This window comes from Podarcis melisellensis (genome assembly GCF_964234715.1).
Source record: "Podarcis melisellensis genome assembly, chromosome: 2".
NCBI lineage: Eukaryota > Metazoa > Chordata > Lepidosauria > Squamata > Lacertidae > Podarcis > Podarcis melisellensis.
This window is the reverse complement of record NC_138529.1, coordinates 98,197,845-98,215,522: the sequence shown is the minus strand read 5'-3', so window position 1 is coordinate 98,215,522 and position 17,678 is coordinate 98,197,845. Positions and strand designations below refer to the sequence as shown.

General features: G+C 44.6%; 1 protein-coding gene across 13 annotated transcripts in view; it reads right to left on the bottom strand.

Annotated features, from left to right (window-relative positions):
* Window positions 1–17,678, bottom strand: part of MAGI1 (membrane associated guanylate kinase, WW and PDZ domain containing 1) — a 479,839-nt gene that overhangs the window by 36,070 nt on the left and 426,091 nt on the right. For all 13 annotated transcript variants that reach the window (XM_081901311.1, XM_081901312.1, XM_081901317.1 and 10 more), the window contains one exon: window positions 8,479–8,695. In XM_081901311.1, coding sequence (XP_081757437.1) covers window positions 8,479–8,695 — 217 coding nt within the window. The remainder of the gene's footprint in view (window positions 1–8,478; window positions 8,696–17,678) is intronic.

Sequence of the window (17,678 nt, the reverse complement as noted above, 5' to 3'; positions counted from 1 at the left end):
ACGCTTCAGGTTATATACACTTCAGGTTACAGACTCCGCTAACCCAGAAATACTGCTTCAGGTTAAGAAATTTGCTTCAGGATAAGAACAGAAATCGTGCTCCGGAGGCACGGTGGCAGCAGGAGGCCCCATTAGCTAAAGTGGTGCTTCAGGTTAAGAACAGTTTCAGGTTAAGAATGCACCTCTGGAACGAATTAAGTACTTAACCCGAGGTACCACTGTACAGATATTTTGGCCCGCCAGTCACAAAGAGCAATTTTAAGGTCTTTACACTTGAACCTATATCAAGCTTATGCCTGGGAACAGAAAAGGCCCGAAGACCTCTAGACAAGACAACCATGACCCAAAGTTTAGAATTGAACTAGTAAAAAAAACCAAAAAAAACGACTGCCTCTTGGTCATCAACAGAAGCCTGTTTTTGGTAAGATGGCCAAAACTAACAAAGATTGTGGGTGTTTAAATGTAGGTGCTTTGTTTCCTAGCTATAAAATGGGTAAACACTCCTCCCTGTTACACAATTACTGGATTTTTAAAGGCTGCCTCATCAGCATTTCCTTAGCTACATGGTGCTCAGATTTTTCCCAAGCCTATTTAATTGTGGATGAAGGAATAGCTTCACGTGCTGCTTTTTATCTATTGTGTGACTGAAAATAAAATCCAATTTTTTTTAAAAAAAACCCGCAATATTTTAAAAGCTTTAGAAAGCCTCGACCCTGTTCTGCTTTGCTTTTAATTAAAACACGCTTAAGCCCTTCAAAGGGGCTCATTAACACATCTGCAATTCAGATTAATTCATTTTGTCACTGCTGTTTTGACAGATGGCCATGCGTAGGATACAGCAGCTCCGCAAAGCATGCAGGCAGCACAACAACAGATTGTTGCAATCCTCAAGGAAGTTTAAGACTAAAACAATAAATGAGAGAGGAGAATATTCTATTTTTTTTCCAGAAATAGGTCCACTTTTAAAATTCATGACCCTAAATTTGCCTTATTCTCTGGAGAACTCTTAATCTCTGAATAGGTAAAGGATACTTCTTGGAAATGATCAAGCCAAGAATTATGTCACTCATTATCACTTACAGAAATAGCATTTTTAAAGCAGTATGAAGGTATGCAAAAGAACAGGTGGCATGAACTTTAAGGGGAAGAAGGCAAATAGCAGTTTATCATCATAATTTATCATTTATTATCACCATTTCTTAGAAGCTGCCATCTTAGTGGACAAGGTTCAAGGAAGAAAAAGGTTCTTTGTTTTGCCTTTTTTTAAGACATGGGCTTTAGCATAGTTTTACAACATTCCAATAGGATTGGCACACATCCAGACTAAGTAGTAATAATTATTCCCATTCCACTGAGGGAAAATTGTGACTGACTGAAGATGACGGACTGTGTGACTAAACTGTGATTTAGATCTTGGTACTGCAAGACTCAGAGATGACCGTGGTCTCTGAGACAAGTCTAAAGCAAGCTAGCTCTTTCTGTCTCCACCATTAAAGGATTCCCCCACAAGGGAGGAATTCAGCATGACGCTCTTCTGAGCATTCAGTCAGCGCAATCTTTCCCCCTCTCCTCCCTGCCTCCCTTGAGCTGCTCTGGGGTTTCTCCTGACTCTGCCGAGTGACTTTGGAGGAGATGCATGAAGTGTGTGCATGGAGAAAGGTGGGGGGGGGGGAGAGACCCATGGCACTAGCGGGAGCCCCTGAATTGCCAGTGTGGTGTAGTGGTTAAGAGCAGTGGACTCGTAATCTTGGGAACCGGGTTCGCGTCTCCGCTCCTCCACATGCAGCTGCTGGGTGACCTTGGGCCAGTCACACTTCTTTGAAGTCTCTCAGCCCCACTCACCTCACAGAGTGTTTGTTGTGGGGGAGGAAGGGAAAGGAGAATGTTAGCCGCTTTGAGACTCCTTAAAGGGAGTGAAAGGCGGGATATCAAATCCAAACTCTTCTTCTTCTTCTTCTTTTGCTAGCTTACCAGGTTAACTGAATACAGGCCAAATAAACCAATTTCATGTGTAGGACATGAAGTGATATAGTCCTGGGTGTTCAACTGAGGAAACAACAAAGAGATGAGGCTTCATGGCTCAAGCACTGGAGAAGGTCTTAGAAATATGAATGACCCAGTGGGACCTGCAACAAAATGTTGCAGTGCAAAGGTGCTCATTGTTCAGGATTCCGTCCACTCCTTTGGCCATTTTAATTTATTTATTCTTTTATTTTGCTCTTGCAGACTTTGGGGTTCCCCCCAAAGCCTACTTGCCTGAGTGTGCCTGGTTCCAGGTTGGCTGCAGAAGCAGCAGTGCTCCTAGCCTGGGCATTGGAAATAGAGGAAATCGTGCTCCTGCTGTCCTTGGATTATTCCACACCATAAACTCCTGGAACCTCCAAGGCCCTGGAGTATCCTAAGGACCAATGCCTAATTCCCTCCTAGGTCTCAGTGTCTGACTTTGTTTAGGTGCAAATATTTACTAGAAAGGCTCCACTAAAACTGCCAGCTTCTCTGATAGCTCTTCCAATCTCAGATGTCTGTTGATCCCACCTAGAATCTAGCCTCCTATTACAGTTAAAGAACCAAGTAGCATCTTAATCCCTGCAGTCATGAATAATGTCCCAGGTTGTCTATTTCACATCAGCAAAACAGTAACGGCACTAAGAGGGGTTTTTTTGTTTGTTTGTTTTGGAGAAGGGTGGGTGAGGAGAAGACAGTTGAACCTAAAGCGGGCATGTGGAAAACCACATGATCCAAACTACTTAACAAACAAACAACTCAGCCCACTTTAGAGCTGTTCTGTTAAACAGGGTCTCTCAAGTGCCTCCTGGGGCTGAATCCTGCACTGCCAGCTGCTTCTGTGGGAGCAACTCATGTCCATCAGAAGCAGCTTGGCTTGTTCTTGCGCAGGAGTACTTCTGCAACCTGCCTGGCGCTTTAAGAAAGAGGGAGCCACTATTTTTATTCCGCAGGATTATGTTATTGCCAGTATCTCCGTCTTAAATAAGGAAAGGACTGTGAGTGAAAGTCACTTCTGGGAAGACTGCCAGGATGGAGACAGAGGCACATTGCTCCTCACCCTTCGAGGACAGGCTCATTTGCCTTTGCAGAGAAGACAGCATCCTTAACATGATTTATCTCCCAATGCCTTGGTAGATTTCAAACATCAAATACCAATGCAGATCTCCTGCATGGATAGGTGTAACTCACAAAAAGGCTACAACCAATAAGTTGGTCTTTTAACAAGAAATGCTTCAACTGAATGCTAGCTTAATGACCAAGGCAACAGTGGGGCAGAAGCAGGACACCCACACATGATTTCTGCTTGTTAAGAATTTCTCTATCATTAGCTGAAGTCAGGTTGTGCTCAGAATGCCTTTTTTAAAACTCAAAAGTCTGAGAAGTGCTTAAAGGAAAGCCAGGTGTGAAATGAACACTGAGCCAAGGCTTTTTTTTTTACCACCCCCTTTGCAAAAGAAGGCCACTTTGCAGAATTTTCTCCAGCAATTTTTTTTTAAAATGGCAGGGACCATTTAACAAGCCTTCCCTGCCACACAAACACAGTAACATGGAATGAGATTTGACCTGGAGTATCATGGAGGATGTTCCAAATGGTCCAACGTGCAGCAGCAAAGAAAGAAGGAAAAAGAGGTGGAGAGACCGAAAGACAGGGAAGCTGTGCTACCGCAACGGCAAATGGCGAGCCCCAGCCCAAAAGACTATTGGAGAATTTCTACCCCACTGAGAAATTTGGTAAAATGGCCACTCTTAATGTCAAGAGGCCATTTGAGCTCAGCTCTAGAGAAATGACCCTTGCAGTTCAGTCTGCAGTCTCTTAAATGTGACAGTGTTTGAAAGATAGTTGGGAGACTGCATGGAGGCAGCTGGGGACAGGAAAACTCTCAAAATTCAAATTGGTGTCCTTCTGGATTGTTGTCCAAATCAAAATTAATCACCACCGACAAATAATTATCAACTGGGGAAATTCATCTTAGACACGCAGTGCTTGAATTAACAGTAAAATGTGCATGTCAAGGTTACCATGCCCTCTGAAATTTGCCTGAAAATTTGGAATTACTGAACTGGTGTTGACTTATTTAACCCATGGTACTGGTAATTTAATAGTACATGGTGTTTAGAAAATGATGTGTTTGGGATCAAACTCTTTAAGACAATGGTGAATTAAGGGCTGAATCCAAATTTTATCAGGAACTCTAGGTCCTAGCTTTGTGGTGCTAGCTGGGAGTGCTTGATCTACTGCCTATTCAGAAGGTTCAAAGACAATTTCTGAAGGATAACCTTTCCCTGGGTCTTCATATTTTAGGTACTCCTCTTAAGTTAATCTATAAACCCATGGAATGGCCTGGTTGTTCAGAAGGGCCCTAGCACATCCAGCATTCAGTTTCCTATAGTGGCCAGCCAGAAGTCCCATCTTTGATTTCAACCTGGGCTCTTCTTGCACCTTCAGTAAGAATCATACCTCCACACCTCTCCATTTCTAAGCAAATTATCTGTAAGATACGAAGTTGTGTGGTTTGCAACTGCAGTAGACTAGAAAGGAGCTGGTCCCCAACCAAACACAGTAAGCTAGCGAAGGACAGTGAAGTGCAAGGTGCCCAGTGGTACAGTGAGAAGCCAACGGAAAAAGGGTATGGGATGCATGCAAAACTTCAGAAATAAGTAGTCACTTAAAGCTTCCAAACTATTTGCACATATAAAATAAAATAATTTGCACATGCAGCAAACCTGTGGAGTGCTACTGAAATGCATAAAACTTGCCATGTTGGTGGACTGGCTAGGAAGCAGTTGTGTCCTGCAGCACATTCCCAAGTTAATTTTTTTTAAAAAAAGGCAGAACAGGCAGCAGTTAATACTGCTGAGCTAATCCTAATGACTAATTAGATAATTTCTAATTAACTGTTTAGTTGGTACTGAATAGCTGCAGGGGGTCACAGACAATGACAATGTGAGCATCCAGCTGGGGAAGGGGGGAATCCAGAGCAGTGGAAGTAGTAGGACAAGAGCACAAAAACCTTCACAAGTGATGCCGCTACCAAAAACGGCAAAAGGGCAGTTTATTCCCTCCTGTATTATCTTGTAGGGCTTGCATGTGTCCAGATATTTCACCGTTTTGCATTTCCCTGCTGCTAAACACTAGGCAGCCAATGCACAATTTTCATAATATGCATCGTTATCTACAGTCCAATATGTCAACCAGAGATACTGTCTGGCCACTTCATATTTTTAGCAGTAAAGACTGAAGCATCTAAAGTGGTATCAGGGGGGGGGGAAAACCCCACTTCCTAGACCTTCATTCATTTCCTAAGTAAATCCCCAAACTTATCAGCATCCAAATCTTAGTCTGGCATAGGCTGGGGAGGCCGTATTAGAGAGGCCCTGGCCCCCCAGGAAAGGGAAGCCATTGATCTGCAAATTAAATTGGTAGAAGCACAAAGGCGCTGGAGAGCAATCTCTCCCTTCTTTTCACTGGGTTGTTTTGGCACTGCATCTGAATGCATCGAAATGACGTGCTGATCTGTCTCCAAGGTTTTAGTGAATTCATCCATCCATGCAGGTCTGCAGTTTGAAATGTGGGGCTGCTGAGGACTTTTTACTTGGTTAACGCTTATGTCCCACTCTGCCAAAGTCGGTCTCTTAAAAGGCTCGGGCAAGGGAAATCACTTTAGAAGAAGCTACCGTGAGTGCAAGAACCCCTTTCTTTTTAAAGGTGGCCCTGGAGGAGTCTGCTCCACCTTCTTCAGCCCCAAAGTGGAAATAACTTTTAACGTTAATGGGAGGAACTCCACCCTTTTCAAGAACCGCCCTGCCCCAAACCCCAGCCACTTCCAAAGCATTTGCGCAGTGGTGCGAGCAAAAATACATAGACTGGTCCACAGCGGGAATCTCTTGGCTATTAATATTCCTCCGGACTGTACCTGAACAAGACCTGAAGACCTTAAAATGCCCTTTCCTCTATGCTATCCAAACTAGGCCAGGCTTCCCTGTTGTCTGCACATACCACATTTTTTGAGAGAGGCGTCCTTGCTGGTGCCTTATCCAGTACACAGATGTCCCTCATGGAACTGACATAAGGTACCGACCACCCTGACCAAAGTGCCTCTTGAACCACTAGCCTCCATCACCCTGTGGCTAACTTTCAAAGTGGCACTTCTAGCGGCCATTACATCAGCTCAGAGCGTAGCTGAGTTGGAGGCACTGTGGTGTTAGGAGACCTGTTTTCTTCAGGCAGATAAGGAAGCCCTTCGCCCAGGTCCCTTCCACATACCCCAACTGCCTTTCATAGAGCCCAAGAATTAGTTTTGCTTTTGTCCTAATTCTTCTCACTGTACAAAAAAGGTGTTGCACTTGTAAAGCATGAGAAGGGCACTCAAGACACAGCCCATAAGATGAAGCAATAGCCTCCTTGTGAATAAACAGAACAGCTGCTACCCTGCTCCTAGGTAAGGATGCTCGTCTTTGACAAGGCACATCCTCAGTGGCTGATCAGCAAAGTTCAAAACCAACATTAGAGCTCCCTTCCTTGGAATGACTTCTACTGCATTAAAAAATAGCAGGCATCCTGTTTCTAAGAATTTAAAAATGCTATTATTGTGGGTCACAGAGGCCAGTCACTGCAATAATTTTCATGGGGTGAAATCCAATGCTACCATTCTGAAGAATGGCTTCTGATGCAACAGAGGCATCCACTAATGCATGAGAAGGAGATGTGTGCTTTTTTTCTTTCTTTGCCAACTCTCTCGTTCAATGCAGCTCCCTGCAGCCCTCCCACCCCCCACCTGAATATCCATTTCATAGGGCTGAGGGACTGGAAGGTGGCAGGGAGGACTGAAGGAGGAATCGGGGGGGGGCCCTCTTGTCTTACATTAGCAGATGCCCCTGCTGGATCAAAAGTAGTCCCACGAACAAAATGGGGCACGAGATTCTGTGAAAACAATTCCTGAGAGCAGAAGATTGTGTGAGGATGGGTTGTGTATCCATGCCATGCCCAGAAAAATAAGAAAAGAAATGAATGTTGTGAAGGAAAACAGAAGAAACACAAGATATCATGCTGCTAAAATACATTTTCCAGTATTTGCCCAAAGCCTCTGCTTCCAAGTTCTTCCCTTTTCTTTTTTTAATGACATTTTATGTAACCGATTCAACTGCTCAGCCATTCAGATGACTCCAAACTATGCAGAAACCCCAAGTCTACAAGGTGAGCAGCGTTTTGTGATGGGAGGTTGCTTGAGAGCTGCTTCACTCTACGGGATGCCACATAACTCTACAAGTGTAACTAATGCTCTACAGATTGCAACTGAAGAGGAAAAGGAGGTTGATTTTCTTTGAAGAAAAGGGGGTTGATTGAAACCCATTTTGTATTCTCGGAAGCAAATCAAAACCCTGCTGAATTATTAGTGTGGTGCATCTATTAATAACCGACAATAAAAGTTGTTTACTGTATCTATTTGACCTCTGCATTGTTGAAATAGTGCTCAACGATAAAGGCGAGCATAGCTTGGCAGCATGTGGGTCAGCTAGGCAATGCTATCATTAATTTAGCAAAATTATTCCTTTGGCCTTAACCTTTATACCTGCAAACAGCAAGACTTAATACAGTGCTTTTCTTCAGGAGGGGGGGGGGCAAAGGGGTACGCATACCCCTAAACATTTTGTGACTCTAACTTTGGCCTCGCTGAGGGGTAGTATTTCAATACGAGTAGGAAAATGAGAGTACCCCTAAAAATTTTTTTAGAAAAAACCACTGACTCTCTCTCTATATATATATATGAATGAAGGAATAACTGAATGAATAGGCATTGAAAGGGCATGACATTCCTACAAGTTGCCAAGCCATACTACAATACTGTGAGGCTATATTTCAACTACTTCATGAATTAAGAGCTTAGAAGGATTGGGTCCACAAGTGTCTGCAGCACAAAGCTTGGAAAGCAATTTGTGCAACCTCTTATGTTATGCTTGTCTGACATTACCCCGTTCAGAAATTGATTTCTTTTAAAGAAGTAAACGCTGAAGGAGAAGAAAAGATATCAGTACTTGCATATTGCACCGCAAAGTTCATAGAATCATAGGATTGTAGCGCTGGAAGGAGAATCATCTCGTCGAACCCCCTGCAATGCAGGAATATGCAGCTGTCCCACATGGGGATCGAACCTACAACCGTGGAATTATTAGCACCATGCTCTAACCAACTGAGCCATCCAGGCTGACAGGAGGCAAAGCTCCTTCGCCACCATCAAAAAATGATTAATGTCAACCATATGTAAACTGCTGGTCTCTCTGGCTCCTTGGCTTTGTATTCACCCACCCCATGCCCATCTCCAGCAATGCTCAGCTTTGCTCATTTTCATCCTATCCAGAAATGAATAGACATATCTAATTTTCTAGGAGTGGGAACTCCCCTTAAACCAAGAGTTACAGAATGCAATGATCTAGAGCAGCTGCCCAAATAATGAAGTCTCCTTTGATACTCACGTCGGCTTTCATACATGCTCCTGGACTGGGCCCAGATTTTGAATGGATCTGGCTTCTTCTGCCCAGCGTTGTCTGGCTGCTCCGCAGCTGGTGCTTCGGTGGCAGGGTAGTCGGGAAGCACCTGGGTGCTGCGGACAGGTGAAGCGGTGTGGGTGCTGTGGTGGCTGGAGACGCTGTGCTGAGAGCTGTTTTGGCTGTCTTTCCTTTCAAGTGGTTGCTGTAAGGAAGGAAGCCAGAAAAGGAGGGGGAGGGGGAGGGGGGAATCCCAAGAAGGTTAATGGCCTGCAACTGAGCTATTCCCCCACTGCTTTTCCTCTACGTTCAGCATTTCTGCCTGCTCCTGCGTAAATACATAAAGTCCCTCTTTGGGCTTCTACCATTTCCAGCTTGTGCTGAGCGCAGGTGAATTTCCCCAAGGATAGGCAGACGGAGTGACAGGGGGATGCACAAAAAGGGAAAGCCATTCATCACACACACAGAGAGAGAAAACCATGCAAGCTTTCATATGCCGACACAACACAAATCAAGGTTTCCTTATGCATTAGTATCTCCATATGTTTTCGGCCCCAGTTAAGAACACAATCTAAAATCTAGCAGCAGTGCAGAGCATCAGTCAGAACTGGACAATACCAGATAAATAAAAATGCTTCCTTTGACATGCATGCATGCTCATGCGCATTCAGGATTTCTCATGCATGCAGCCCAGCCCTTTGCCTGCCACCAAAGCCAGGTTGACCAGGACCTGTGATGAACCGGAAGAAGTGGACAAACGAAACTCCATTACTAGAAATTAATCTGAAAGATACAGGCCCCCCTTGTTTTCTGTTCTGAACTCAACTTCCTCTAGGGAAACTCTGTTAGACACACACACACACACACACACACACACACACACACACACACACCACACACACAAACACCATGCACCCTCCATGTGAAAGCCATGCCCCATACTAATGGACCTGCGGCCAGATCCAAAGAAGGGGGTTGCAAATTCACACAAGCTGTGATGGAGATGCAAGAAACAAAATGGACCAAGAGCCACATCAGATGAAATTCCCAATCAGATGAAACAACTCAAAATCAAAATTTGGGAGTAAAGAAGTTAGGAGAAATTGGGCTGCATACTGTACTTAAAACTGCTGCAAGACTGAAGCATGCCAAAATTCTTTGCAACCTAAGCTCCAGTAAATGGGCAAGTGGGAAATTTAAATTCCCATGTCTCGATTTCCCTTCACTTCCATCGGTTTCTATTAGAACATGAAGCATCAGACAAAAACTTCATTGTGGGAACTTCATTGACAACTCTAGAAACTGCAACTTTTGGACAATACATTTTACATAGCATTGTCTATCTTCTTTTTAAAGTTAGAAGTGGTTGACCTGTGCCCTTTCTAAGGTCACAAGACTTTACAATAAGCCAGTACTGGAGCAATGTCCCCATATTGAAACATTTGCCCCATGCAGGTATTAAGAAGTATCACAGAAATTACAAATAGTAAGTAGAATTCCCATTTATTTTTTTTATTTTAAAAAACCAACCCAGTGGTTTTACTCGGGAAATCTCCGTCTATCGCTGATTTATGTGCCAAGGAACCATTGCAGAGGATTCCAGAACATTTCCCTGAGGTATGCTTAATGCTTAAGTTCATGTGGAGTGCTCAACACTCCTTTCAGACATGGTCACCTTCCAATGGAACACAGCATGCTCAACAATGCTCCCAATCCTTTCCTGCAGCAACTCCTTGTAAGCAGAGAGCAGTAATAAAAGGCAAATTGTCATTCAGGGGAGCCTGCTTGCCTTCACTAATCTTCTTGAGGACACTTAGCTAGGATTTCCAAAGAACTCCAAAGAATTCCCATCAACAGAGCTTGAAAAATACTAAATTAAGCATCTGACTGCTCAAATATTCTTCACGTCCCCTCAAAGCATAAACATAATTTCGTATTAACAGAAGAGGACGCGCACCCAACAGATAAAACACATGTAAATTACAAAGACTGCAGGCTGGAACCAAGACCTCTTTTACAAGAGATACAAACAGAAAAACAGGGCTTAGTTAAAACAGGCCTCTAATTTTGCAGCCCTATTTGTGGGCTACAATAGGTCTCCGCTCCTTTTCTGGCTGTTCTTTAGGGGAGCATCTGCAAATAGAGCGAAATATTCATCCAGCCCATCTCAGCAGGACATCGGGCAATGTTGGCACATGGAATCAGGGCCAGCCCAATACATTTTGGCACCGGAGGTGAACCACAAAATGGTGCCTCTCCTCACCAGGGAAGAAGGGGTGAGTGAAGATCTATACTGGGAACAAATCAACCTTATCCGATGATTGAAGTGGGAATCAAAACTGTCAGGGTGGGGAGCGGGAGGGACTCTATTGGAATCACATTGGGAGGGTGAAGACCCTAGGAGACTCCAGAGGACACCCCCTGCCATTTCCTCTCTAGGGGTGGGAGGAAACTAGCAATTGCCCCTATGAATCCTGCCGCCTGAGACAGTCACCTCGCCTTGCCTCATGGGTGGGCCGGCCCTGCTTGTGATAAACCTCCATGCCATTCCCCAACATTCGTTCCAATCTCAGTGGAGCAAGGAAGAGATAAGCCTCTATTCTCTGGGTGCTACCTTCTCAGTAAGAATCACCTTGCTGCAGTGGTAGCTAATTAAGGTGAAAAATGAAGAGATAGCTACACATGTCAGTGGAATGTGCCATGTGGCCCTTCCTCCACTGTCTCTACGTGAACTATACTAAATACTAGCAAGCAGGAGCAGAGCTGGGCAGAGAAAGCAAAGTAGCGTTGACTACTGCCACTTCACTAGAAGCTCTTTGTGACCGAAAACGCTGTGTTCTATTTAACAATAGTTTTGAATATAGCTGTTGGTTGGAGGGGCGTGGCAACTCCCGAGAGCAGAAATTGCTTTGGAACGCTTTATTGAGCTTTATTGATGTCTGCTGAAGCTTTTGACACACCAATGGCATTTCTTTAAAATGATACACTCTCAAGTGACTTGAATTTGAAATTAACTCTCGACTTCAAATGACATTTTGAGCAGTGTGTGTGATATCTCTGATTTCTCCACCCGTGCTTTTCAGGTGCCTTAATGCTGTCGACAATTTATTTCCCCAGCAAATATGGCTAATTCCCACTTGGCTAAGAACAATAATATGGAAGTTTGGGACAAACACTGTGAAAACCACCTTCAGATATAGACAAATGTTCTTTTATCGAGGTACACTGGCATAAGACACTGCAGATGCCCTTTTGGGTGTCCACACTCTTGCCACAGGAGTTATAAAGATGGGAACAAACCCCCATCTATAAATGCATATGCCAAATTTCAGGATGACCAGATCAGAAAGATGGTTTGAAACGCTCTCAGCCATTTTGAAAGCTGGGTAGCAAAATAGGAAGTAAAAGATTAGCCCAGCCTTGCAGATAAATTGGGGTGGAGGCAGTTCTTCAACCAATCCAGTTACCTGAGCTTTTCTCCCTCATCCTGCTCCCTTTCTTTTGCACCTCCAAAATACAGTGAAAAACTATTTCTCTCTCTCTCTCTCTCTCTCTCTCTCTCTCTCTCTCTCTCTCACACACACACACACACACACACACACACACAGGTTTAGGACCCAGGTGCTGTTTCTCAAGAGGGCAGCCAAGGGGCAAAACAGCCTCAGTCTACCTTTCCCTCTCTCTCAGTAGCAGCATCACTATGGAGACTGAACAGGTAGGTGTTCATTCTCCCTCTCACTTCCCTTTACTGATAGAAAGTAGGGAGGCAGAGAAGGAAAGAGAGACCAGCTCAGTTCCACTGGTCCAGACTGACCCTGTGTCTGACCTTCTCCCTTGCAGAGAGTCTTTCTTCCCTTCAATCAAACAAAACAGAGGTAGTAAAAAAAAAAATGTCCAGTTGCACCTTAAAGTAAAGGGACCCCTGACCATTAGGTCCAGTCGTGGTCGACTCTGGGATTGCGGCACTCATCTCGCTTTATTGGCCGAGGGGGCCGGCGTACAGCTTCCGGGTCATGTGGCCAGCATGACTAAGCCGCTTCTGGTGAACCAGAGCAGCGCACAGAAATGCCGTTTACCTTCCCGCCGGAGCGGTACCTATTTATCTACTTGCACTTTGATGTGCTTTCGAACTGCTAGGTTGACAGGAGCAGGGACCGAGCAACGGGAGCTCACCCCGTCGCAGGATTCGAACCGCCAACCTTCTGATCGGCAAGTCCTAGGCTCAGTGGTTTAACCCACAGCGCCACCCGCATCTTAGTTGGTCTCTAAGGTGCTACTGAACATTTTTTTTAAAAAAAAATCAACTACATCAGACCAACCCGGCTACCTACCTGAATCTAAAACAGAGGTAGTTTCTGTATCCACCCACTGCTGGGGAAGAGTCACTCCAGGGAACTAGAGTACCTCTGGCAACCAAGCATCTGTTTATTTTTTTTAAGCCAGCTCATTCAAACTTTTCCCTTCTAAGAGCATCACAAACCACTAGTTTATTACTGTTACATTATGAACTTGTATGTTCCTCCATAGTAAAGGTAAAGGACCCCTGGATGGTTAAGTCCAGTCAAAGGGTTGGCTAAAAGGTTCTTAGCGTAATTCCAATCACCACCCCAATGAACTTCCGAGTCATGCTTTGCATCTTCCCCTACCTAGATGTATAAAGGTCCCACATTAGATGTATGGAAGCTTTAGATGTATGGAAGCTTTAGATGTCCCACATTAGATGTATGGAAGCTTTCTTCAGCCCAAGGGCTATGTTCTTAGGGCAACCTTGGTGGTGGTCCTGCATGCTAATGGCGGGTGTTGCCAGAGACAAAGTTGGGCAGCGCGTTGGATATGACTCTTACGTACTGGCTATCGTCTAATAAAGAAAAACTCAGGGGTTTGTATAAACACAAACTGTTGCATACATTTAACTAATCTCTTACCTGAGATCTGACTTATATACACCTGGGCTGGTAAAAGGCTCCATGAAGTAGGGAAGTGCTATGGGCGCTTCTCCCTCCTCTCCTGTATGAACTCGTTTTATTATCCTGGACCAGTGATGGCCAAACTTGGCTGATTTGGGACTACAGTTCCCATCATCCCTGACCACTGTTCCTGTTAGCTAGGGAAGGTGGGAGTTGTAGTCCAGAAACAGCTGGAGGGCCAAGTTTGGCCATCACCTCTCTAGGTGATTTAGGCCAGAGTACATGGTCGTTAAGATGGCTTGTGAGCTGGTTGTTCCACAGAAGGGCCCAATCACACTAAGGCACCCTTTCCATCATTCTCCCCCCTCCGCTGAATCAGCAGAGCTACCATGAGCTCAAAACTTTCCTGGAGCATGCAGCTTACACATCACTTTATCTTTGGGGTGGGAAGGGGGTACCTGCACCACATCAAGCCTCTGAGCGACTCAAGGGTATACTAAATGATATGGTTTTGATAAAATAAATAAATAATAATTATTATTTTTAAGGCAGCATGAACTGGGGGCTTACATTTTAACACACCATGTGAGGCTTTTCTTCTTTGAGACGCTGCTGCAGCGGTATGGCAGCCACTTTCTCATGGGTTTATTTCTTGTGGCTACTTAACATTGAAAGGTCTGCCTCTATGGGTGGGGCCCATTTCATGGGTCCTTACCACACAGCAAAATATGGCATTAGAAAGGGTGAAAGGGGACACAGTTTACTTTGCCCACGTGATAGCAAGTTTTTATTTTAGAATGATTTTAGCATGCATTCCAAGTGGGACATGTGCACACTCTGGAGGGCTAGAAACATTTCTATTAGATACTGTCCCTTTTTAACTCAGCCGTATTAGATGTTAGGCACCCACACTGGACATACAGTGAAAAGAGAAGCTGCTTTTAAAGGCTGGAGATCCTTTTTGTGTGTGTGCAGCAGCCTCTTTATACAATCAAGGCAGAAACTTCATTAAATTGGAAATGGAGAGATACAGAAACACATATTACCAGCTGCATAAATAAATCCATGAAATGTGTTTTTCCTCTCACAAGAGATCATTTCTTCGAAATCTGCAAATCTAGATTTTGTGTCATAAGACTAAGCAACAGAAACCATACTTAAGAGAAATTAAAAATTAAGATAATGTGGAAATGCCAAACAATTCACTGAATTTTCACATATAAATCTTCAGGGGAACATGGGAAGCTGTGTTATATTGACTCAGACTACTGGTACATCTATCTCAGTATTATCCACACTGCAAGTGGCTATCCAGGGTTTCAGGCAGGGGCCATAGCCAGGCCCAACCGGGGATTACCGGGGATTGAACCAGGGACTTTCTGCATGCAAAACAAATGCTCCCCTAAGCTGCCACAGTGGTTTATCCCACTTCACAAGATGCATCATATGGACAGGAAGGGGCCACTATTGTAAAGGGTGGCACAGGAAACACCTAAGAAATACTGGAGTATTTAAATAAGGTGCTACTAGTCTGTCTTACTCTTACTGATGTAAGGAAGAGTGCAAAGGGTCGTTTTGTTTTTATACTTGGCTGGGAGAAAGAAGAAATGCCTCCTCATGTCCACACTGGGATATCCTTTCAGATGTGCCAGATATCCAGTTGTGATCTGTGGACTCTTATTTCAAACCCTGATCTAAGGAAGTTCACTTCTGCCACAAAGCACATAATCAAGTGCGGTCTGCAGATAAAATTGACAAGTTGTCTGTCTCCAAGGTTGCTAATCTACTGTCACGCCTAGTCGTCTCACTTCATCCAAGACCCCATTTCTTTCATTTTGTATATTTATGGACCATATATATACTGTACACACAAAAAATAACACACCCACCATGGTTGAAGAGTGGAAGAGAGCCCATAGTTGTAGGAATCCATGGGAGATGCACAGAAGGGAATTGTGGGTGTCCCAAGAGGGCTTTGTCAGCAAAGGATGGACTGCCCAGTATCAGAGATGGGAGAGAGATTTGTTCCCTAAACTCAGCAAGGTCCCTAATAACATCACTTCACTTTCTGCTTTTTAAGTGAGTGGTATCCAAACCACTGCATTGGTAGTAAGATGAACTAGATGACCACTGAGTTCCCTTTTCAACTCATATGATTCTGCATAGTAATAATGTTGGTAACATTCTGTGTACTTTAGTGTCACCAGAGATTTTGACTGGGATGGGAGGGGGGAAGTGAATGGAATCAAGATACACTGCAGCCAAATTTCTAACGCTTCTCTTTTCTGTAAGCTGAAACCATGCAGCAGAGCTACCCTACAGGTCTGCAACAAATTATTGGGCTAAAGAAGTTTTTGCCTGATGTTGTGATACATTTCGAACATGCTGCTACCTAGAAGAGCGTAGCAGAGCTGCGCATCTATAGGAGAATGGATGAGGGCTCAGTAGACATATTAGCAAGTGACTACACCGAGATTCAAATGAAGGCCACTTTCAGAATGATAAACATTGTGAGAGAGGAGAAGGGGTGCAGCATTTTTTCTTAAAGGAAAGCTACCTTCCCCACTCATTGTCTCCCTTACTAGAATTTGGGTTGCAAACTGATAATGAAGCAGCCTCTCTTTTCCCCAGATCGTCAGCTATCTTCTTGGTGGACTACTCTCTGTTGTTTTTCATTCGCCTACGGACCCTCCTTTCTTCCTGTACTGCAAAGAACTATCGGCACTGAGATTCCCAGCTGCTGGGGTCTCAGACTGGCAGCCGCGATCTTTCTTCTTCCATTCACACATCCATTCATTCATAGGAAGCAAAAGACAGTTGGGTCTTTGTGGAATGGGCTGACACCAATATTTTGGATCGTGGCAGCTGGGAATTTAGCTATTGGCACAGGCGGGTATTCCACAACAGCTTGCCAGTCTTAAAACAGGCTTGTGGACCCTCCTGCAGACGAGAAAAATTCAATATCGTACTTCTTGTTCACTTTTTTGAGGGCCACATTCCCTTGTGGGTAATCTTCCAGGGGCCATTCTGGCTAGACAAAAGACTCAAGGAGGGCATGTAGCAAATGGGATGGAGTCAAGGGGGGGTCACAGCCTGGGGTGCATCTTAAGGGCCAGATAAAGAGGTGTGGGATTAAAGTTTCCCACTGCTGATTGGCAAGAGACAGCATGCACATGCATGATAAAGGGAAATGATCCTTCCACATGCTGATGTCTCGACAGGCATCTTTTATTTTCTTTAGAAAATCTTGCTACTTAATTTGAAATCACAGGTGCACAGGGGTAGATAGGACGCCTTAGGAGGCAGGTGCTTCTATGAGATTTACTAGAACCATATTTTCCTGGCAGTACTATACTTGCAAGGCTGTAAGCCTGCTTCTTAAGGTCTCAAGAAGGCAGCTTCTGCATGTGCCATAGAGGGAACTGAGGGGCAGATGGGGCTCATCAACCTGAGAAGGCAGCCCATCTAAGAGAAGTAAAACTCTGATCCTAAACCTCCACTGCTTTGCAGGGTATCTTCAGGAGAAGAAAAGACTAAGGAGTAAACCCCACACAAATCTGGAGTGGAGTCCCTAAAATGGTTGATGGTGCCTTCCGGCAACTCCTGCAAACCAAACATATAGCCCTGCTTACCCATCAGCGAGGCCAAGAGGAGGGTCATCGCCTGGGTGGCCTGGGACCTCCATCCACACTGCCCAGGCTTGCGCCCCGGGGAGGTCACTTTGGTGATGCTAATGCAGCAGTTTGACTCCCCCCAACTCTTGAGACAGATGGGCACCAACAACAATACATACATAGTTTGTGTTCTGGCATCAACCATACTGATACATTACATCCAAATTTGGCCTTCCAGTGATAATCATTACCTGCAAAATATGGCCCAGTTCACATGATGTGCTAAGAGAACCCCTAGCTTAGCAGCTCTCCGAACCCCTCTCTCTGGCCCTTGGCCCTCTCCCCAGGCCACAGACCCTCTGCAGCCAGACCCCTCACTGGTCCTGTTTCACATTATACTTGAGTGTTTTTGCCTGGCTCCTTGAACTTTGATAATGGCTATTGCTTGGCTGGATGGAGGAAACAGCGGCGTATTTAAGTGTGTACAGAATCTAGCCTTCTGCACCAAGGCAAAAAAAAAAAAAAAATCTGCATTCATTGCTCTGCCCAATTTTGCCTCTGGACCCACCCACCACTAGTATGCAGATCCCAGAAGGTAATGGCTGAAAAAAGGTTTTCTACCTCAGATGTAGTGAGGCCACACGAACATGTAGGCTCCTGGAGAAAG